This window comes from Impatiens glandulifera, chromosome 7 (assembly GCF_907164915.1).
Source record: "Impatiens glandulifera chromosome 7, dImpGla2.1, whole genome shotgun sequence".
Taxonomy (NCBI): Eukaryota; Viridiplantae; Streptophyta; class Magnoliopsida; order Ericales; family Balsaminaceae; genus Impatiens; species Impatiens glandulifera.
Window position 1 is genome coordinate 38,327,562 of NC_061868.1, and position 24,422 is coordinate 38,351,983.

The following is a 24,422-nucleotide window of genomic DNA, read 5'->3' on the forward strand; positions in this document are numbered from 1 at the left end:
GTTATTGCTTACTATAATCAATGTAATGGGTATTATTATATTTTCTACATAAAAATTGTTTTATATTTTAATATTAAATAAAATATTAGAGTGGCATGGGGAGCATGGTGGGCCCATAAATCATATGTGTCGGGATCTAAACCTAGCTCTGATTATTATTATTTTTTAACTAATATACCTTATAAGTTGTTAGGAAAAATAGTATGGGTAGTTGTTAAAGAAAAATGTTGGGTAGTATAGGTAAAATACCAAAGTTGATGGGACGGTATCATTAGTGTCATAAATGTGAAAATTTGTGATGACATTCTCCCCATCGACATTTATCAAAGTATGCAATAGCGAGTGAATGTTCTACTACCAGTAAAGGATAAATTAGCAATATTGCTTATAGAAAGAAGAATGTGGTCGTTATTGCTTACTTTAATCAATTCATAATGGATATTATTATATTTGCTAAAAAAATGTTTATATCTTTAAAAATTATATGAAACATCAGAGTGTCGTAGCGGAAGACTGGTTGACCCATAACCCAAAGTTCCAGGATTGAAACTTGACCCTAATAATTGTTTTTATAATAAAGAGACCTTATAGGATGTTGAGTCATTATCCAATTGGTAAGGAAATATGTCAACATTGAAGTCATTATCCAATAGTTAAAATAGCAAGGTTGACTGGACGAGATCATTAGTGTCGATAAATGTCAAAAATAGTGATGAAAATCTTCTCCTTGACATTGCTCAAAGTAAGCAATATGAAGTGAATGTTATTCTTTTGGTAAAGGATAAATGAACAATAATGTTTATAGAAAAAAGAATGTGGTCGTTTTTTATTTATTTAAATCATTGTGTAATGGATATTAGTATATTTTCTAAATATAATTGATTCTATCTTTTAATGTTAAATATATAATCAGAGTGGCGCAGCGGAAGCGTGGTGGGCCCATAACCCACAGGTCCCAGGATCGAAACCTGGCTCTGATAATTGTTTACTTTAATCAATGTGTAATAGGTATTTTTATATTTTCTAAATAAAAATTGTTTTATTTTTTAATATTATATACCTTATAAGTTTTATATAATAGTAAGCTAGTTGTTAAAAATAATGTTGCCATTGAAGTATAGGTAAAATAGCAAAGTTGATGGGGTGAGATCATCAACGTCGGTAATGTGAAAAAATGTGACGAATTCTTCCTTTCGCCATTTATCAAAGTGATGCAGCGTGCGTGGCTAGGATGAACCTTTATCAAGATTCGTTGATTCTTACGAATACCGAAAGTTGATAGATATTGAGGAAACCTCGTTTTCTGATTAATAATCTTCCCATAACAAAGTGTATTAAGATTCTTTAAATACTCAAACTCTAGCTTGCAAAAGAAATAAACAACTTTTAATAAATTGCAAAAAACACCCGAAACTAATAAAAATGCGATTTTGAGCCCCTAAACGTCGTCAGATGGCCTTAAACCATCATACCTCATGGCAAAACCATGACTTCTTCACAGCACCACATTTCCGCCCGAAAAACACTAGGCAATCGTCGAAATCTGACACTTGCGAGATATTTTCGGATGCTGCAACTTTCGCATAAACGCCTCTTCGACTCGCACCGCATCATTCCCCCCAGGGTAGAAAAGATTCGTCCTCGAATCTGGAACCGCATCATCCTCATCAGAAGAAGACTCACCCACAAAAGGAACAAGATGCTTCACATTGAACACATCAGAGGTACACACATGGCTGGGAAGGCGTAAACGATAAGCATTGGGGTTGATCTTCTCCACAATCTCAACAAGACCAATCTTCTTAGCAGCAAGCTTGCTATATTCATGAGTTGGAAAACGATCCTTAGTCAGAATAGCCCACACAAAGTCACCAACTTCAAAATCAACAGCACGCCTTCTCGAATCAGCCTTCTCCTTGTACTTGGCAGTAGCAGCAACCAAACGGTCATGAGTGGTCTGATGAACCTGAGCCAACTGACGAACAAAATCCGCAGCAGTGGAATGAGGACGCACCTTGCTGGGCAGCGCTAACAAATCAAGAGGAGCACGCGGAGACAGCCCGTAAATCAAGATGTCGTCGAAGTAAACGACTACAAACTTCCCAATGAAAGGTCGAAGAGCCTGGTTCATCACACGCATAAAGGTGCTAGGAGCATTCGACAGACCAAACGGCATAACCAGCCACTCATATAAGCCCTCACGAGTCTTAAAGGCAGTCTTCCACTCATCACCCATGCGAATACGAATCTGATGGTATCCACTCTTGAGATCCAGTTTGCTAAACACAGAAGCACCACCCAACTGATCCAACAAGTCATCCAACCGGGGAATAGGAAACCGATAACGCACTGTAATCTTGTTGATAGCACGACTATCAATGCACATACGCCAAGACCCATCCTTTTTTGGGGTAAGAAGGGCCGGGACAGCACAGGGACTAAGGCTCTCTCGAATGTGTCCCTTAGCCAGCAAGTCCTCCACCTGTCTACGCAACTCTTCATGTTCTTTGGGACTCATGCGGTAATGAGGACGGTTGGGTAGGGCAGCACCTGGAACCAAGTCAATGTGATGCTGGATATCACGCAAAGGAGGCAAGGCACAAGGCAGATTCTCAGGAAAAACATCTGCAAACTCCTGTAACAGCGGCTGCACTAGAATAGGCACCTCAGAACTAGCACCACAGGTAATCAGCGAACAAAATAGAGCAAACACCATGCCCGATTCGACCATGGCGGTCTGAAAAGGACCCCGAGACAACAAGGTGGTAGGGGGGGACGCATGATGAGTGGGGGCAGCACCCTTCTTGGGCTGATTTGGCATCAACACAATCTTGGTACCATGAAATAAGAACGTGTAGGTATTAGCACGCCCATCATGTATAACAGAATGATCAAACTGCCAAGGGCGACCAAATAAAAGGTGACAAGCATCCATAGGAACCACATCACAATATACAGCATCACGATAATGGGAACCAATGGAAAAATTAACAAGTACGCGCTTGGAAACTGTAACATCCGTACCTTGACTCAGCCAGGACAGGCGATAAGGCTTGGGGTGAGGTTCAGTGGACAGACCCAGCTTCGAAACTGCAACCTCAGAAATCACATTCTCACAACTCCCAGCATCAATGATGAAGGTGCAAACTTTGCCACCGATGGTACAAGTGGAATGGAACAGATTATTGCGTAACCACTCGTTGTCAGGAGCACGAGGGGTTAAACATGATCGACGAATCACCAAAAGGGGGCCAACATCACCAGAAACATACTCCTCCGCTGCCTCATCATCATAAACATCATACACTGGGGCTGAATCTGAAGGAAGAGCAGAGTCAGGATCATCCACCTCAGTAAAAAGACCACGATTGGTGGACTTTGGGTTGCGACACTCTGGTTGGCGATGGCCAACTTCACCACAATTGAAACAACGCAAGCCACCGGGACGTCCCTGCGGGGGGGCTGTAGTGCTGCGAGGGGGGGCTGGGGTGGGATGGGCCGGCTGGGAAGAAGAACCAATGCCACTAGTGGGGACAACCTGTTTTCCAAAGCTACCCGAACCGCGCCTGGCTAGCTGTTTCTCAGCCTGTGAAGCACGCTGATGTGCCTCAGAAACAGTCAAGGGATCAAACATATTCAAAATATCCTGCAACTGGAGGCGAAGGCCACCAATATAGCGAGAAACCAACTGGAGAGGGGACTCAGACAGGTCAACACGAGCCACAAAGGTGTAAAACTCAGTGGAATAGTCATCCACGGAACGAGAACCCTGACGAAGATTCTGGAACCGCTGGTACAGGTTACGTTCGTAATTATATGGTAGAAACGCAGCCCTAATATGCTTCCTGAATTTGTCCCAATTCGTGAGCTTTGCCTTACCATGACGAACACGTGTCTGTTTCAACTGCTGCCACCATGCTTGTGCACGACCATGTAAGCGGATCGTAACAAGGGGTACACGACGATCTGCAGGAACTTCCTTGAAATCCAGAATCTCTTCAACCTGAGAAAGCCAATCAATAAACTCTTCCGGTGGTAGACTACCATCGAACTTAGGGATGTCCACCCTGAAAGCCTGCTCCCAGCGATGATTGGGGCGTTCAGGGGATCGATTCCGAAGACCACCGAGAGGGTTTTCATCTGTCATCGTAACATCATCTTCAGGGTGGTGCATGTGCATAGATGCATCCATCCGTTGCGTCAACCATTCAACCTGCCGCCTCAAATCGTCGTTATCACGGCGAAACTCAGCGTTTTCACGTCGCAACTCAGCAAGGTCACCATCATCAGCACCAGGGGTAGGGTTGCGCGGCTGTCTTCGGGGCGGCATACCTCAGGGTCGACTGGAAACTGATACCAACTGATGCAGCGTGCGTGGCTAGGATGAACCTTTATCAAGATTCGTTGATTCTTACGAATACCGAAAGTTGATAGATATTGAGGAAACCTCGTTTTCTGATTAATAATCTTCCCATAACAAAGTGTTTTAAGATTCTTTAAATACTCAAACTCTAGCTTGCAAAAGAAATAAACAACTTTTAATAAATTGCAAAAAACACCCGAAACTAATAAAAATGCGATTTTGAGCCCCTAAACGTCGTCAGATGGCCTTAAACCATCATACCTCATGGCAAAACCATGACTTCTTCACAGCACCACATTTCCGCCCGAAAAACACTAGGCAATCGTCGAAATCTGACACTTGCGAGATATTTTCGGATGCTGCAACTTTCGCATAAACGCCTCTTCGACTCGCACCGCATCACAAAGTGTACAATAGCAAGTGAATGTTCTACTATCGGTAAAGGATAAATTAACAATAATACTTATAGAAAGAAGAATATGGTCGTTATTGCTTACTTTAATCAATTCGTAATGAATATAAGTATATTTTCTGTAAAAAAATTGTTTATATCTCTTATAATTATATAAAAAATCATAGTGTCGCAGCGAAAGAGTGGTTAGTCCATAACCCAGAAGTCCAATGATTGACACTAAATGTAAAAAATAGTGAAAAAATCTTCTCCTCGACATTGCTCAAAGTAAGCAATATCAAGCGAATGTTATTTTTTTGGTAGAGTATAAATGAACAATAATGTTTATAGACAAAGAAATGTGGTTGTTTTTTATTTACTTAAATCATTGCGTAATGGATATTAGTATATTTTCTAAATATAATTGTTTCTATCTTTTAATTATATATATATATAATCATAGTAGCGCAGCTGAAGCGTGGTGGGCCCATAACCCACAGGTCCCAAGATCAAAACCTAGCTCTGATAATTGATTTTGTAACGAATAAACGTTATAGGTTATCAAAGTCAGTATCCAATTGGCAAAGATAAATGTCGACATTGAAGTATAGGTAAATTAGCAAGGTTGACGGGATGACATCATCAGCGTCTGTAATATAAAAAATATTGAAGGGGTGACATTCTTCTCGTCGATATTACTCAAAGTAATCGATTGCAAAGTGAATATTCTCCTTTTCGTAAATGATAGATGAGCAATAATTCTTTTAGAAAGAAAAATGTAGTAAGTATTGGTTACTATAATCAATGTGTAATGGGTATTTATATATTTTCTAAATAAAAATTGTTTTATATTTTAATATTAAATAAACATTAGTGTGGAGCAGGGGAAGAATGGTCAAGCTGGCTCTAATAATTGTTTTTTTTAACAAATATAACTTATAAATTTATGAAAAAATAGTAAGGCTAGTTGTTAAAGATAATGTTGACAAGTAAGTATAGGTAAAATAACAAAGTTGGTAAATATGAAAAATGTTGACGACATTCTTCTCCTCGATATTTATCAAAGTATGTAATAGCAAGGGAATGATCTACTATCGGTAAAGGATAAATTAGCAATAATGCTTATAGAAAGACGAATATGGTCGTTATTACTCACTTTAATCAATTCATAATAGAAATTTAATATATTTTATAAAAAAAATATTCATATCTTTTAAAATTATATAAAGCATCAAAGTGGCACGACAACCTTATAGGTTGTCGAGTCACTATCCAATTGGTAAAGAAAAATGTCGACATTAAAGTATAATTAAAATAGCAAGGTTGGCGGGACAAGATCGATCATCAGTCGATAAATGTAAGAAATAGTGACGACAATCTTCTCCTCGATATTGCTCAAAGGAAACAATAGCAAGTGAATGTTATCCTTTTGGTAAAGGATAAATGAACATTATAGAAAAAATAATGTGCGTTATTGCTTATTTTAATCAATGTGTAATGGATATTAGTATATTTTTTAAATATAATTATTTCTATCTTTTAATATTATATATAATATTAGAGTGGCGCAGCGGAAGCGTGGTGGACCCATAACCTACCGGTCCCAGGATTGAAACCTGACTCTAATAATTGTTTTTGTAACGGTCGTTATTATTAGAATATTTATAATCGTTATTAGTATATTTTCTAAATATAATTATTTCTATCAACATCAGAGTGGCATTCAAAACTTGGCTCGATAATTAATTTTGTAACGAATAAACCTTATTAGTTGGCAAATATAAATGTCACGCATAAGTTTAGCTAAAATAGCAAGGTTGACGTGATGAGATCATCAGCGTCGTCGGTAAATATGAAAACGGTCGTTATTAGTATGTTTTCTAAATATAATTATTTCTATCTTTTAATATCTTACGTAACATCAGAGTGGCATTCGAAACTTGGCTCTGATAATTAATTTTGTAACGAATAAACCTTATTAGTTGACAAATATAAATGTCACGCATAAGTTTAGCTAAAATAGCAAGGTTGACGTGATGAGATCATCAGCGTCGGTAAATATGAAAAATATTGACGATATTCTTCTCGTCGATATTACTCAAAGTAAGCAATTGCAAAGTGAATGTTCTCTCCTTTTAGTAAATGATAGATGAACAATAATGATGTTAGAAAGAAGAATATGGTCGATATTGCTTGTTTTAATCAATTCGTAATGAGTATTAGTATATTTTCTAAAAAAAATTGTTTCTATCTTTTAAAATTATATAAAACATCACAGTGGTGCAGCGGAAGCGTGGTGGACCCATAATCCACGTGTCTCAAGATCCAGCTCTAATAATTGTTTTTTTAACGATTGTTATTTAAAAATAGTAAGGCTAATTGTTAAAGATAATGTTGACATTCAAGTATAGGTACAATAGCAAAGTTGATGGGACGAGATCATCAGTGTCGGTAAATGTGAAAAATTTTGACGACATTCTTCCCTTAGACAATAATGAAGCATGCAATAGCAAGTGAATGTTCTACTATCAGTAAAGGATAAATTAGAAATAATGCTTATAGAAAGAAGAATATGGTCGATATTGCTTGTTTTAATCAATTCGTAATGGGTATTAGTATATTTTCTAAAAAAAATTGTTTCTATCTTTTAAAATTATATAAAACATCATAGTGGTGCAGCGAAAGCGTGGGTGACCATAACCCAAAGTACCCAGGATTGAGACTTAACTCTAATAATTGTTTTGTAACGAATAGACCTTATAGGTTGTCGAGTCATTATCCAATTGGTAAACAAAAATGTCGACATTGAAGTATAGTTAAAATAGCAAGGTTGATGGGACGAGATCATCAGTGTCATAAATATAAAAAATAGTGACGATAATATTCTCCTCGACATTGTTCAAAGTAAGCAATATCAAGTAAATATTATCCTTTTGGTAAAGGATAAATGAACAATAATGTTTATAGACAAAAGTATGTGCTTGTTATTGCTTACTTTAATCAATTATGTGTAATGAATATTAGTATATTTTCTAAAAATATTTTTTTCTATCCTTTAATACTATATATAACATCAGATATATATAACATCAGAGTGGCGCAGCGCAAGCATGGTCGGCCCATAACTCAAAGAAAGCAATTGCAAAGTGAATGTTCTCTTTTTGGTAAATGATAGTTGAGCAATAATAATATTTTTAGAGAAGAATGTCGACGTTATTGCTTACTATAATCAATGTATAATGGGTATGAGTATATTTTCTAAATAAAAATTGTTTCATCTTTAATATTATTTAAAACATTTGAGTGGCGCAGGGGAAGCATGATGGGCCCATAACCCACATGTCTCGGTATCCAAACCTAGCTCTGATCATTATTTTTTTTTAATGAATATACCTTTAAGTTGTTAGGTAAAAATTGCGAGGTTAGTTATTAAAGATAAATGTTGAAATTGAAGTATAGGTAAAATAGAAAGTTGATGGGACGAGATCATTAATGTTAGTAAATGTGAAAAAATGTGACGACATTCTTCCTTTTGACATTTATAAAAGTATGCAATAGCAAGTAAATATTCTACTATCGATAAAGGATAAATTAGCAATAATGCTTACAGAAAGAAGAATGTGGTCGTTATTGTTTACATTAATCAACATAATAGTATATATTTTCTAAACAAAATTGTTTTTATTTTTTTAATTATTTAAAATATCATAGTGGCGCAGCGGAAACGTGGTTGGTCCATAACCCATAGGTCCCAGGATTGAAACTTGGCTCTAATAAATAAAAACATTGTAACTAATAGACCTTATAAGTTATTGAGCCAATTGGTAAAAAAAATGTCGAAATTGAATTATAGTTAAAATAGCAAGGTTGACGGGATAAGATCATCCGTAAAAAATAGTGACAACAATCTTCTCCTCGACATTGCTCTAAGTAAGCAATATCAAGTGAATGTTCTCCTTTTGGTAAATGGTAAATGAGCAATAATGCTTATATATAGAAGAATTTGATCGTCATTACTTACTTTAATTAATTTGTAATGAATATTAATATATTTTCTAAATAAAATTGTTTTTATCTTCTATAACGAATAGACCTTATAGGTTGTCGAGCCATTATCCAATTGGTAGAGATAAATGTCGATTTTTTTTTGAAATTAAAGGATAACTAAAATGACACATCACAATCAAGGTCCTCGTTTAAACTTATAGTACCTCCAGATATAATCGATCTCATGACCTTTTAGTCTCTTAAGTCGACTCTTATCATTGAATTACCTTGGTGGGATAATGTCTACATTTAAATATAGCTAAAATAGCAAAGTTGATGGGATGATATGTACTTAAAAAAATGGGATTATAAAATTATTAATATTTTGATATATTAAAACTACTAAACCCTAAAATATCAAAAATGTTGATTTTTTCTATATATAAAAAAAGTCGGTATGAGATTGGTATTAGTTTTTCAAAATTACTTATAAGTAAATCAATAATGATTAATTACTAATAAAATATTAAATAACTAAGGGCATTCTTGGTACGTGCATTGTTTTTGTACATAAGACTAGGAAAGAAAATAAATTAAATGGTTTCATTCGACCATAATTTGATTATCACATATTAAGTAATTATTCATTTCTATCTAAATGAGGAGAAATAAATCTCATTGGTCCACCCTCTCACCCATAATTATAATTATATTATATTATATATATTGTAATTAAAATAATAATAATAATAATAATAATAATAAATTAATTTATTAAATTAAATAATTTAAATGTTAATTAAGAATTATTTAAAATAAAATATAATTAATAATTAATAAAATATTTTTTTAATAATAATTACAATCATTAATAATAATATAGTTATTTTACATAATTATTTTAAATATTATATATTAATAATAAAATTATATATATGCATGTAGATCAGTTGGTTAACCAAAGGGTTTTACTTGTATAAGGGATAATCGTGTCTGAATCACAATCGTCGTCACGTCTGGCACAATCGGCATAATCAACACAGTCGGCGGGTTTGACATGTTCGGTATAGTTGGAATGGTCGCGCAAAATTCGGTTGTTTAATTTGATCGTAGGTTATGAGAAACGTGGTCGGAGTTACGATCATCAGCACATTCAGCACGATTGGCACGTCTGACACGTTCGTTTGGAAATTGTACGACTGTGTCGCGAATCTTGGGTTGGAAAATTGGAAATACTATCGCTAGGGTTGTTTGAGAACAGGTCACTTGGGTTGTGATTTCTCTCGGTCATCGATTACTTTCGGTCATTGGATTGTGAAATAGGCTCACTAGTTCGCTAGTCTACGGTCATTTCTGGTCGTTGGTTATTATCAGTTGTAAATAAATTAAGTTTGTTTAAGTTGTCTACATTCTTGATTTCTTTTATTATCCAGTTCTTCTACTAAGATGGGGAGAAAGAATAGGAATAAGGCAAAAGAAGTACATGACTTCGTGGAAATTAATTCAAGCAAGAAAACGATAGATGAAACAGAATAGAAATAGAGTTATGAGAAAGCAGAAATGTTAAAACAAAGCTCTCGAAAGATTGAGTAAAAAGTTCATAATGAAACTGAAAGTTTGAAGTCTGAAATCAAAAATGATGAAATGTGGAAGGTTAGATACAATGAAAGGGCAATTCTCTATAGACTCGATAATCAAATTACAAATTATTGTTACAAACAAAGAAATGAGAGATTGTATTTAATAAGAAAAAAACACATGAAACTATTGTTCAACTCAATATTCACTATCTTCAGGATTGGAAGTAACTAAAATAGGAGGAATGCAAGAAGATAGTTACATGGTCAGTGGAAACAATGAGGGAGTTTATGAAGTGCTCAAAAACTAAGACTTATACTATCATAAGTAATTCTAGTAAGAAATTTAATGAAGTCTAGAAGAAAAATGTAGGACAAAAAGATGAAGATCAAGATAAATATGAAAGTAAACTTACTTGAGATATTTTAAACCAAAAGTTAAGATTCTTAAATCCCCTTTTAAGTTTAAATTATCTGCTGAAGTGAAGGAAAATGCATTAAAGAATGAGAAAATGTAGTGGTTGGGAACTACATAGGTATGAATCGTACATCTTTCTCAGTCACTAGGGATGTTTTTCTAAAGCAATGGGAGTATATGAGACTAAAAATGGCATCAGTAAATATCCATGATTTATATTTCTTGAAATTTAAGTAGGAAACATATCTGGAAAATATTCTAAAGATGGAACACACATATGTTGAGTCAAACTGTATGAAGTTGGAAAAATAGTCTAAAGGTATGAACCTACTCAACAAACCAAAGGAAACAACTCAAATTTGGTTAAAATTAAGGAACATTTCAGTTCATATGTATAATGCATAAGCACTTAGCCATTTTGCTAGTCTATTGGGGAAATCATTGTATATAGACCCAATAATAGAGGAAAGTGAACACATCACATATGTTAGAATAAAAATTGAAGTGCATCTTAGAAGCACTTTACCAGCAGAGATAACAGTAGTTGATAGACGAAGCAAACTCACATAAATTGATATTACGTATGAATAGAGGCCAAAAAGATGTGCGTTCTATAATACTTTTGAACATATCGGTAATAAACGTGCAGAAGTAATTGAAAAAGAGCATGAAAAGCTAAACGTTCAAAATCAAAATGAGAAAGATGAAATTGAAGAATTAAAAAATCAAAATGAGGAAGTTAAATATGGAGATGCAAAGGATGGGAATGATGAAGAGTAGAAGGAAAAGAAACATGAAAATTATAGAAAGAAAAAGAAAAATTAGAGGATGAAAAAGGAGAAGAATCAGAGGAAGGAAAAGGAAATAATTAGGGGGTAATCGCGAGCATATCCACCGATTGGTTTAAAGATCGATAAGGGGAATTAGGTTTAGAGAATATAGATATGGTGGATGCGGCTAAAGAGAATATAGATGAGATAGTAAAGGAATTATTATATATTATATATAATAAATAATATAATACAATACATAATAAAATAAATAATAAAAGATGAATTCAGTTTTTTATTTGATTTTTGAGTAAAAACCCCAATTAGAAAACCGTATTTGAATTCGAATTAGTTTAAAATTCAATTCGAAACCAAAAATAAAATTCGAATTTGGTTTAGTTCAGACCAAATATTGAACACCCCTAGGTACATGTATTATTTTTCGTATAAGTATGATAAAAAAAACTTCATTATACTATCGAACCACCTTAACAGCGTGTATAGACTCTTTTAAAGCGTTTTTAAAATATATATATTATTAAATTATAAAAAATATATTAGCTTAACATTAATTTTGAAAAACAAAATTATAAGGACAATTTCAAAATTAAGGACAAACTCTAGTGACAATTAAATCATATAGGATAATAAACATTACCTCAAAGTCTCAAACTAAAGACATGCCACTCAAACTTTTTAAAAATATTTATACATATTTTGTTTTAAATAAAATATTTAAAAATTGAGTCAACTCATCGCATTTAACCCCTTATTGTGTATAAATTAACATAAATTAAAAACTAAATCTTTGAAAGACACATAATAAAAATATAACATCAACAAAATTTTAAAATTAAACAAATATTAGCATTTAAACTAATATATTTATAGATAATAAAAAAATATATTATTTATTTCATCTCTTCAAGATAAAACAATTTATTTATACAATTGCGTCATCTGTGCAGTTGTATTACCGACTTTAAAAGTGTTTTATTATAATATGTAATAGATTAAACTATTGGTTTGGAGGATAGGTGAGATAATTCATTGTTTTGATGACTTTATTGGACATTCTTGTGACAAAATTTCCATTTTTATTTATATTAATTGCCCATTGACTAATCATATCAATTTAGATAAGATTAAGACCAAAAAAAACAATAATTCAAATTTTTCCAATCAATTGTTTCAAATAATCACTAGCCAAAACCTGCAATCACTTATCAATTCTCTTATAAATCTATGCTAAGTTAAATAAAAATAAACATAATTTTCAACAATAACTTAATCATCAGATCCCTTGACACTTAAAAGCCTAGAATTTTCAATCAAGATCAAACCAAAATAATAATAATAATTTTAATCAAGAAAAACAAACATTGAGAATTTTTTTTTTTAAAAAAATATCTACAAAGTAAAATAAGCTCAAAATCTACAGCAAAGTAGACCATGCTTCCACCATCCCCTATGCCTTCTGTAATGTCTTCTATCAGCTTTAACCATTCTCACTGGACTGCTATTCCATTCACATTGCAATCTGTAGATACATAATTGAAACAATTATTATTATCATTGTTACTAAACCAAAACAAATTATTTAAAATGATAATGAAAAATATATATTGTTTACACTGGGAAAGCAAAAGATCTGGCGCTAGTTGTGCTGCTATCCGATCGAATTGAAATACTACCAGCATATGAAATTGGCCCTGAATAAGTTATCAGCCCTGAAACAGGACCAAAACTCGATTCACCATTGGAAATGTCCAAACCGCCTTCTTCGTGCCTTCTCGAGTTCCCACCATAGGTTGGTGAACGTTTTGAGTTTGAATCAGGATTGGTAAATGTCTTCTCCATCTCCAACTGGTCTTCGGCTGGAGTAACACTGCCCAAATTTTCTTTCAAAATCGGAACCTGCAAATAGTATAGAACCTACCATTTTGTCACAATTTTCGTGACAAATCAAAATCATATAGTAAAATCATGTGAAAATGGTTTGTTTTAACTTTATCAAGTAAAATATGTCAGGAAAATTAACTTCATTTGGATGTGGTCAAAATTGTTTTGGTCAAATGTTTTTTTTTTCTTTTACCATACTGTTAATTGATCATAGATGGTTACATTATTTCCTATAAATATACTAGTAGGAAATAGCAAAGAAACTAAATGTAACTAATTAAATAACCTTTTATTTTTCAATACCCACCAAAGTTAAGTTACAAACCTGATTATATTCCAGTTCATCAGCATTTCCATTCAAGTTGAAATCTTCTATCGATTTCTGCTTCTCCGTATTCGAAGCATTGCAAGACTCATTTTCACCAATCTCTTCATTATCTCGCTTAGAAATGAGTATGTGTATGTCGATTTTCTTCTCAATCCTGGATTCACAGTCATCATTCTTATCATCGCCCGAAATCTTGTCCTTGGGAATTCCTTCGTCGATGCAAATGTCCTTGATAACATAGGAATTCTCTTGATAGCAAACCATCATCTCGGGTTGATTGTTCTTATCAGAAAACAATTCATTACGGTTCCTAACTTCATCTTCATCCATAGTTGAATCCATTTCAGACAATGGAATCCTACATGAACCACCATCAATATATAATACTCAAAACTGAATGTGTCACTATAACTCATTCATACATACCTTTTCATATCTTCTACCAAAGCAGCTTCACAATCTTGGTCTTTATCTAAGCTACTGAAAACATTCAGATCATCTATCATGATTGATTGATTCTGGTCTAGCTTCTAAGTAAAAAGAACAAAACAAAACAATAGAAATTACTCCTTCATAAGAACGAAAAACAGAGCAATAACAATAGAAAATGAAAAAGAACCGATTACAGTCAGAAATTATGACTCATAGAAATTTGCAGCAAATCCCCCCTTAGATCTATCTAATCCCATATAGGGTTTTTACTTTTTACCCACATCAAATTCACCTCTTTCCACAAATAAAGTTGGCAAAGGACCAAAAAGGAATTCAGCAGTAAAAAAAAAAGGGTTTTGTTCTTTAACAACCACCACACAGATTCATGATACCTGTTTAATCCATGAAGAAGAACAGACCTTTATCTCTTTACTGCTTCAAACAAAGACAGCCGATTGAAATTTCACTGCAAACCCAGATGAAAACAAGCTATAAGAACAGTACTAGAAACAGAAACTATCTAATTTAGCTAGGAGATAGCGCGTTTTGCCAAATCCAGCTAGGACCCAAAAAAAAAGGAAGCTTTTTTCCGGCCAGAAGAGAAAGAAAGGAGATGGGGGAAAATAAATCTCAACCCGATCCAGATAATGCATTTATGGTTATAAATCTGTCAATATAATTAATACAGAAGTATCCAAGAAGAAGAAAACTAATGGCAAGAACATAAATATATATTAGTATATCTCATTAAGTATCATAAAAGAGAATACCCACCTGTAACTAAGGTTTCTGATTCTGTTTTCTTCCTTCTTCATCCAAAATCAAAATCTGGGATCTCGCCACCAAAGCTCCTCCTTGATCCTTCAACTTTATCATGAAAATCGGGAAGGAAACAGTAGCATCTTTTACAGCAATCCCAAGTAGTACTACTTTATGAAGTTCTAAGGAGAGAGAACAAAGAAGAAGGTGATTGGGGAAGACAGAAAAAAATAATGAAAAGTCAAAGGTGATTCATTTGACGGCAGAGTGTCGCCGGAGAGGGGGATTAATGTTTAATGTTTAAACCGGCCGGAGAGGATCGGTCGGGAAAAAAAGGCTTTTTGTTTTGGGGGCGTATCAGCAACTCAGAAGACAGTACATATAATACTTTGTCAGGATTCTATTCTCTCTGAGCGACAAATGGAATGCCCTTTTTCTTGTATAAAGGAAAATAAATTATTTTAAATAAGTTTAATATAAAAAAGTTTATTTTGCTTAAAAAAATATTATCTTTATCTTGATGTAATAATCAAATTCGAATTCAAATTTTGTTTTAAGGCCGTTATTGATTTGGGTGTTAACAATATGTTATTTATTTGAAAATACATTAAAAGTATTGTAAAATAACTCAAAAGAAACAAGATTATATTTTGAAAATCTTATTAATGAAAAAGTGAATTATTTGAGTGAAATTGTGAAAATACTTTATTATATTTAATATTTGTATTTATTACAATTTGAATATGTTTTTATAAACTAAAATTAATTAGAAACAATTGATATACTAAATATATATGTGTGAGTCAAAAATATCATTACTTGTTTGATATGGCATTAGTTAAAATTTATAAATAAATAAAAAATTATTTTTACTTTAAAATAATTTATTTAGCTCAATGATATATTTTATAATAAATACAAAATTTTATTTTATCTTTATTAATTTTATAAATATGTTTTTTTATCTAAGTTTGGTATTTTATTTTAATTTTGTTTCTCTTTAAGGTAACTCCTACAAAAGAATGAAGGATTTTTTCTCATTTTATTTTTATAAGATTCTAGTTGTACTCCCATGAGATAGTTGAGGGATATATTTTAGTTATATATATATTATTTGATTTAAAAGGGTTATTTAGATTATTAAGTAAATTATTAAAATTTGATACAAATAAAATAAGAATAATTTAATAATCAGATTAAATTTTGTTTTAATTAATAGTTGAGGGATGTTGTAGTACTTTATTATATAACTTGATATGTATTTATTATACTAATAAAACCCCCTTTTTAAAAAAATATTATACTAGTAGATTAAGATCAGGAAAAATAAATAAGAGGAAGGGAAAAGTAAATTGCAAGCTAGTTTTAAAAAAAAAAAAATCAACCAATTAAAATTTGTCAAGGAAAAATAATTATATATATAAGGAAATCAACTCTTTTAAAAGGTAAAAAATAGTAAAATGAGTGTTTAATCTTAACCAGAAGCACAAATATATAAACTTCAAAATCAAGTATAACTAGTTCCTCTAAATGATTAAGTAATGTAAGAAATTTGTCTTTTTAGAGTCATTTGCATCTAATTGTGATATCCTATTGAATATAACTGTAGATTATGTAATGAAATAATCTAGTTTTTAATATAAAAAAATGTTTTAAGTTGATTTGTTTTATTGGTATGTCCATTTTTTTTTATAAAAAATAATCTCATTTGTTGATATAATAATAAAAATGAAACCACCTTTGTCAAAATAACAAGACAATGTTATTCAATTTGGAAGACTTTTTTTTTCTAACTTTCCTCTTTTAGAAAAAAATAAAATTAAGTGAAAAGTTTTTCTTTCTTTTATCTCTCCACCTCAAATGACTTTTGTAGCACAAGAGAATGATTTTTTTTATCATTTAAATTTGAATTATTTTTTTGTATTTTATTAGTATGTCGATTTTGTTTAAAAGTTAAATTAAATTTGACGTCACAAATTTTTTTAATCTAAATACTACTCTCATCCTTATGTATTTTTTTACTCATACTTTTCCATTTATTAATAATCATTTAACGAGTTTGCATTATTACATTTTTTTTAGTAAAAAATAGATGAAATAATCAAATATAAATTTTTTTTTTTTGTAAGTTTAAAGTGAGGTAGTTGTATTTTATTTTTTATATGAATATTCACATACATATATTGTCCACCTACATATATATTATTTCATAATAATATTAATAGTGAATTATTATTTGACTAAAATCTTTTTTGACATTATCTAATAACATATAATTAAAAGTAAAATTATTTACAATCGCTCAAATATTATTTGATACCATTTAATTTATATATTCATCATTTATCGTTTAATAACTCAAATAATTCTGGATGATTATCTAAAAATAATGACGAATCTATTTTAATTTTTTTTTATAAATTAGTCTTACAATCTAATATTTAATTATTTTAATTAATTTATATATGTTATTTTGTATTATTTATAAATTAAGTTATTATAACTAATTATTTATTTCAATTAAACTAAAATTAATTAACTCATCAAAGCAGTCTTATAATAAGAATAAGTTTAAGAGACTAAAACATTGTGAGTTCAATTCTATCTAAAAACGTTTTGGATTGAAATGTGAAATAACGATGCTTTAATTAAAAAAAAAATTAATTACTTATAAAAAAACAATGACCACCAATCTTGAGAAGGGATTTGTCATTATTATTCAATGTATCTACAATTATTATTTACTATTTAATTTAAAAATTAACACGTGGCAAGTAAATGCGTGCACGAGAATAGGATGTAGCCGATTGTCACACTGAGACGGTCCAATACGATCCTCTCTCTAAATATATATATATATATATATATTTAATTATTATCTTAACTAATAACCGTGTTTAATTTATTGCGTTCAGATATAAATAAAGTCAAATTTATTAACCTCCTTTACTATTATGAGTTAATAAAATAGACGTTTATAAATAAACATAACCTAATTTTTAATGTATATTTTATTTTAATTTAAAATATTCTTATTATAAATTAATAAGTACATTTAATTTATTTGACTATATATTTACTAGCTAGTTGATCTACCTTAAAAAAAAGTGTATACAATTAATTAATTCAAGATTGGATCAATTTATTTAGAATTGTTTTGTTTGAATTGTTCTTAGAGAATTCTTTATATATTAATTTTATTAATTAAATTTTAACTATACGAAAAGAAAATGAAGAAAATGATAGAATGAGAATAAGTGGAGAGATAGTGACATTATCCAAATTAAAATAAAACAAGATAGAGAGATTGAAGCTTTGAATTCCCAACCATGCATGACTTTGACAATAGAAAACAACATCTTCATTTTAGTTATATTCTAATTAATTAATTTTTAAATAATGTAGATATTATAATATTGTAGATCACACATCAGTTTGATTCAATCAAATATAATCATATATTATATTAGACTTTTCTCTATTATTAAAATAAGTTAATTCAATTTAAATTAGAATGTTATTAATAAAATTATTTTTTAAAATCTCTATTAATCAAATCCATTTGATATAAAAATTGGATAAAGTGCAAAATATTGCCAACTATATTTTGTGTTGACCCCATTAATTTTATACAATATATTTTGTGGGTAATTTAATTTAATATTTTTTTTTGTAATTTAGATTTAGAACATGACGTGTCGTTGTGCGGGGATGCGATTAGTGGGAAAAAGAAAGTCCTCTACCCTACCAAGCAAAGTCTTTTGAGATTTACACTTGCATTATATGTCTCATAATAGGTCTCATTCTTCTTTTTCGATCTTTTTCGAGAGTGAATGACTCTTCATAGCTATTATCTTAATACCAAAAAAAGAGTTCAACCCAATAAAAGAGATGATAGTCTGCCCCTTAACCTAATCTATTTCCATAGCTGATACAACTTCATATGACGCCTCACTTGGATCAATGGCCAACCGATCTACTTTTGTGTGTTATTTATAACGAAAGTTATTGAATAAATCGATCTTTGAAATGTCAATTTCTTAGGTATGCAAAGAGAATTGAGGAATTGATACATCATTGATATTTGCTTTCATGCTATTGGTTGCCTTTGTGGCATTATGAGTTGTTAGCTAATTCACATTTGAAGCATGTTATTGGTGACATTTTTAATTGTCATGCGTGATTATTTAATTTAATATCAAATTATGATACAACTCCATCAAAAGGGTTCATATATCACATATTTTGAAAGTTGTGTGTATTTTAATTATCACAATTATTTGTTTAATCATTGAAAAAATATCAAATATTAAACTAACATAACATAAAAAAGAAAAAGAAATTTTATTGAGATGTACACTCCTACACTTCTGATAATAACTAAATTTTGATCAAACATTTTAAACTTTTGAAATTTTTTATTGCCCATATTGAATATATGTAGGTTTGTTTGTATTTTTAAGTTACAAAATGACATTATGTTTTATTTTTAGTAAGATATATTTTAACTCTTTATAATATAATTGAGCTTTATACAATTGAAAATTAACACATAATTTCAGATAAATTAGTACAAGTAATAATTAATATATAAACTCTTCATTTAAAAAGCAAAAACTAATCAAAAAACTTTTGTTGAAGTCTCTACTAAGTATCTCAAATTATATCATCGGATTAAATGACTATCAATTAAATATGTGACTGTAAAGTTAAAAATGACATTTTATTTCTTTGTATGAATTTACCCATGATATTTTACAGACGGTAAAAAAATAACGTTAATATATATATAGTAATTAACAATATCCATTGAGTGAAATCAATTTTGAAATATATAAAGTTTAGACCTTTATTTGAATATCTAGTTAAATTTTAAGGCTATTTTTTGTAAAAAAATTTTTTTTAAGATTCATTTTAAAATATCACGCAATATTTGTGGGTCCCATTTTGACATTTTACTCTTTATTTTAGTAAACATATACATTTTGTTTATAAAAAAAGTGTCAAGTCCTTTGATTATAAATTGATTGTGATAATGTTTCGAGGTTACTTATTAAGTATATAAAGTAAGACGATAATTTGAAATCGTTTTGCGATGATCAAATCGAATTGTTCCGTTTTAGCGGAGAGTTTTCTCAGTTTGATCGATAGTTGATTGGGGATAAGACGGAGATGTTATTTGTGTCTCCACTCTGATCTCACCCCGATTCTACTTCAAACTCTATAAACACAGTAAAATATATAAAATTATCAATATATTTCTTTCATATCACTTTCAATACACATTTGCTGCAAAATTTTCGCTCCCCTATCATTACTCATATCATATCACTTCGCTATACATTCGCTGCAAAATTTTCGTTCCCCCTATCATTACTCTAAAATTATATTTAGTCATCATGCCTGATGCCTAGTCACCCTCCACATCACTTCGCTACACATTCACTGCAAAACTTTCGCTCCCTCTATCATTACTCATATATATTAAAGAATATGATATACACGGTGTGGCCTTGGAGAACCGAACCACCTTGTATGTGGCAAAATACGGGGATGACTTGTGGCTAGGGCCTTGGGGTGAAAGGCTGAGTATGTCACCTAGAGAAGAAAAGAGACCGACTACTAAAAAATTTAATGATATGCACCATAGCTGAAGACGTTCTTAGTCTTTAACTCAATCCTGGTATGGGAACAAGAGCCATCATAGCTTATGCCTCAGGTGAATCAATTGTGCGTTGATCCCCGAGCAGCGAGTGGACAATCGGTATAAAATGCGGCTCGAGGGCCTTTATTTCTCCCGCAGGGATTCCTTAAAATCGAATAAAGCGGGGATTGTAGTAAAAAAATTACCCAAAGTAAAACGAGACGAAATGATAAATTAATGTATTCCCGCTCTATTGTCATCCCTAAGGAATATTAAATTCTTATTTAACTTAAAAAAATGAATAATTAATTATGACTAATGTTTTAGTTCTTAATTATATTATTTTCGTGTAATAGTTGCAATATATATATTGGATATTTTTTCCTTCTTTTATAAGTATTTTTTTCTTTCATTTGATATTTTTTTCTTTTCTTATTTTGTAAGTAAGTAATTTTGTCTTTTATTTATTAAATTATTTTTTTCCTTATAAAAATAAAACTAGAAGTAGGAATTGATGGTTATAATTGCTGTCACATTTATAGAAACCTTTATTTGAGATTTTGCTTTGATGGTTATTTATCATAAATTTTATTATAAATTATTTTTGTTGATGATATGTATACATAAAAAAAATATAGATAGATCAATTAAATGGTTTTATCTCTTAAAAATAAACATTTAATTAATTGTTTATGCTCTTAGAATTTAAATATTCTCAATCGGATCAAATCAACCTTTATCTATATGTCGATTGAGTACATGTGTATCTATTGGACTTTTAAAAACAATTTATATGATAATAATATATATTATATATATGATCACACCCACATGGCCTTTTCTTAATCTTAATAAAATATGAATATTGTGTTTTAGAGAAGAGTTGACATAAACGAGTATTTTTCAATCATCTAAATTATTTTTTAAGATAATTGGGTGGATGCAAATTATAAATTTGAGTGGGCTTTTGAATTATTAATTTTACGGTATAAATGTGACATTACCTCTTAATTTTTTTAATTTAGTATACTATTTAATTAATTTATTTATTTTAAAAAGACAAAACTTATATTTATCCACTCTAGTTTTATCTTTAATTTTCGTTAGTTTTTTAAGTTCATCCCAAATTTGATGAAGTCTAATTCAACTCTAATCCCTAAATCGGTCCTAATTGTGTGAGTAATGATGTGAAAAGAAAATAAAAAAACACAATTAAATATGATGGTATTTAAAATAGATTAAAATTAATTAAGGAAAACCAAATTAAGGATGTATATTATATTAATTCATGATAACATGAAGAATGAGACTAAAGCTGGTATGAGTTGTAACACCCATAATAATGATCAATATTTTAAATTAAATAATTAATCAATACATATCTAAAATCTCTCTTTTTCTTTTTATGTAGAACTAATGAATATAAATTAATAATATTTACATAACTGGTCTACTTAAAATTCATCTCACTTATTTAATAAACTATATGTCTCAAATTTATTTTTTATTAAAAATATCTTAAATTTAATTAGTGAGAATAATGATTATCTCAAAATTAAAAGTTTATAAAAGAATACTTATATTTTACTTGAACTATTTTTGTATATGGGTGGGTGATACTTATTTTTTCAGTTTTTAAAACATTACTTTAAAATGATAATGAAATTTAAAGAAGGAAACTATTTAAGATAATTCTTTTAAAATGATGCTTTAAGCTACAAATATTGAATGTATAGACTAGTACTTAAGGCATGTAATTAATTAAGAAGCAATTAGCCGCGTGGCCATTAATTAATTACACTTTGGACAAACACAATTCACCTGTTTATACTTAATAAATACATATTTACCATATTTACAATAAATGTCTTGTAATTGACATTTATTTTATTTTCCTCTAAAAAAATATGAAATTATTTATATGAAAATATTTCTAATTTGAAATTGAAAGTACTGGATTTAAAATCCCACTTTCAAGTTTGAAGAATTAAGTTTGGACAAAAAATAAATAAATATTTATTTATTTATTTAAAAAATATTTTTGTTTTTAAAAATTATTGATTTAGATTAAATAATGTTTAATTTTTTTAAATTATGTATTAAAAAATTTAATAATAATATTTGTACATTCAAAAGGGTGATTATTAAGTATGTAATGATTTAATTTCTGATGTTGACTTATATATTGATATGGGTGAGTTTGTTGACTTTTCACACATTTGAAGTCGTTTGTTGTTGAAGATCCTCTTAGGTTCTAGCTGTTGGGATTGTGACTTTGGCATGTCCATGGGATGAAATATGATTACTATAATTTAGTTTAAAAGTAATGTAACAAATAAAAAGCTCACCAATTTATCGATGATTGATAGTTGAAATTAATTCTCTTATGCCGATAAATAAAATAATTATAGTGGACGGACTTCAAGATGGGATGACAATTTGTTGATTAAGTAACTAACAAACGAGATAAAAACTTATGACTAGAAGAAAGACAACCGATAAATATAAATTACAATTGAAGAGAAATAGAATTATACAAGGAGTAACCTATGAAATATGTTAATGTGTAAATATAGTATAAACAAAAAAATCATCCCAAACCAAAATACACACACAAAATAGACTAATACCTACATACAAAACTAATAACTGATAATCTTTTATTATGTCAAAAACCTTTTAAATGTTCCCACAATCTTTTAGACTAAGAACATATTTTTTCTTATCAAAATTAGGCTAACACACCTCTCATAATTATTATTTTCATTTTAATTCATGTTTATTTTTTTTTAAAATCTATTCCAGTTTCCTTTGATTTTATCAAACAATATTTTAAAAATATATATATAAAATAATTAATAATCTTTATTTTGTAATTAGAGTTTACTCTTTAAGAATACTAACCTAACATCTCAATAATTATGACCCATCTAATTAAAGTGTTCATCTAAATTTGAGTTTTTATCTTTACCCCCTCAACAATTTTTTATTTATTCATTTTATTTTGGGTTTAACTATATATTTTTTTTTTCAATAAGGAATTATTAAATCCATAGCAACCCTTTCATTTAAAACTTTTTAAAGTAAAAATCGAATATATATTTTTATAAAAATTTAGTCTTTAATTAAGAAGTAGTGGTTTATGTAAGGACAACTATGCATACACAATTACAAGGGCCCCAACTATACATGTTTTAGAAAGAAAATTCCTAAAATGACCTTAATAGTTAAAGGTCTGAGATGGGTAGGTATTAGGTAATGACGACTTGTCTATTCTCATCACCTTGGATGGATCCTTTTGGGAGGGGATGGCCCAGAATAATGAGGACAATTAGGAACTTAAATCAATTCAAATTTCTAAATTTCATACCAGAAATGACAATCTACACCATTAAACTCAATACATGCGGATACCCACCTAACATGAACATGTCTGTCGTGTATGTGAAATCGGGTTTGTGAACATAATATATCCTAACATGTAGGGTATATGTTGTCATCCACAAATGTCATCATTTAAACCAAAACCAAATTCAATTTGACTTGAATGCAAAATATTAATTATAATTTGATCATGTCCTTTTCAAGAGTACCCATCAATATTCTCCAATCAAGTGAGTAAGTACAGTCTGCTAGTGTAGTCTCCAAACAGACCCTAATGGATGGTTTTAACAGGGCCCATCCACTCCCTTAGTCTTTGGTTTTGGTGGTGGTGGTACTCTAAATTTGGGAAACATTGTGTCTGGTCAAGATCAAATTATTACAAGCATGCTCATTAATAAATGAAAGATATTGCTCCTCTTTCAAAACCATCTATAAAATTCCATTACAATCAATAGAAATAGTTCCCC

General features: G+C 30.2%; 1 protein-coding gene and 1 non-coding gene across 7 annotated transcripts; one reads left to right on the plus strand and one right to left on the minus strand.

Moving 5' to 3' along the window:
* The first annotated feature begins 908 nt into the window (after positions 1 to 908).
* TRNAM-CAU lies at positions 909 to 980 on the plus strand. The gene has a single exon. It is a non-coding gene; the product is annotated as a tRNA-Met (tRNA).
* Positions 981 to 12,705: 11,725 nt separating this feature from the next.
* On the minus strand, positions 12,706 to 15,323 carry LOC124945939. Of its 6 annotated transcripts, none has more exons than XM_047486475.1 (6): positions 14,943 to 15,323; positions 14,588 to 14,634; positions 14,163 to 14,263; positions 13,734 to 14,094; positions 13,140 to 13,423; positions 12,706 to 13,046 (listed from the first exon to the last, which is right to left on the minus strand). In XM_047486475.1, the coding sequence occupies exons 3-6, from the start codon at positions 14,240 to 14,242 to the stop codon at positions 12,935 to 12,937; spliced, it is 837 nt and encodes a 278-aa protein (XP_047342431.1). In that variant the 5' UTR covers positions 14,243 to 14,263; positions 14,588 to 14,634; positions 14,943 to 15,323; the 3' UTR covers positions 12,706 to 12,934. The 6 variants fall into 6 exon arrangements, with proteins under 6 accessions (XP_047342431.1, XP_047342430.1, XP_047342429.1 ...); XM_047486474.1 differs by having other exon boundaries at positions 14,163 to 14,266; XM_047486473.1 differs by having other exon boundaries at positions 14,561 to 14,634.
* Positions 15,324 to 24,422: the final 9,099 nt, after the last annotated feature.

What these genes read in the sequence shown, in the direction of transcription:
- LOC124945939 (XM_047486475.1), bottom strand. Translation starts at nt 14,242, where the DNA reads ATGATAGATGATCTGAATGTTTTCAGTAGCTTAGATAAAGACCAAGAT. An exon ending in TTGGTAGAAGATATGAAAAG is followed by an intron (nt 14,095 to 14,162) that starts GTATGTATGAAT and finishes TGGTTCATGTAG; the next exon opens with GATTCCATTGTCTGAAATGG. An exon ending in ATGAACTGGAATATAATCAG is followed by an intron (nt 13,424 to 13,733) that starts GTTTGTAACTTA and finishes TACTATTTGCAG; the next exon opens with GTTCCGATTTTGAAAGAAAA.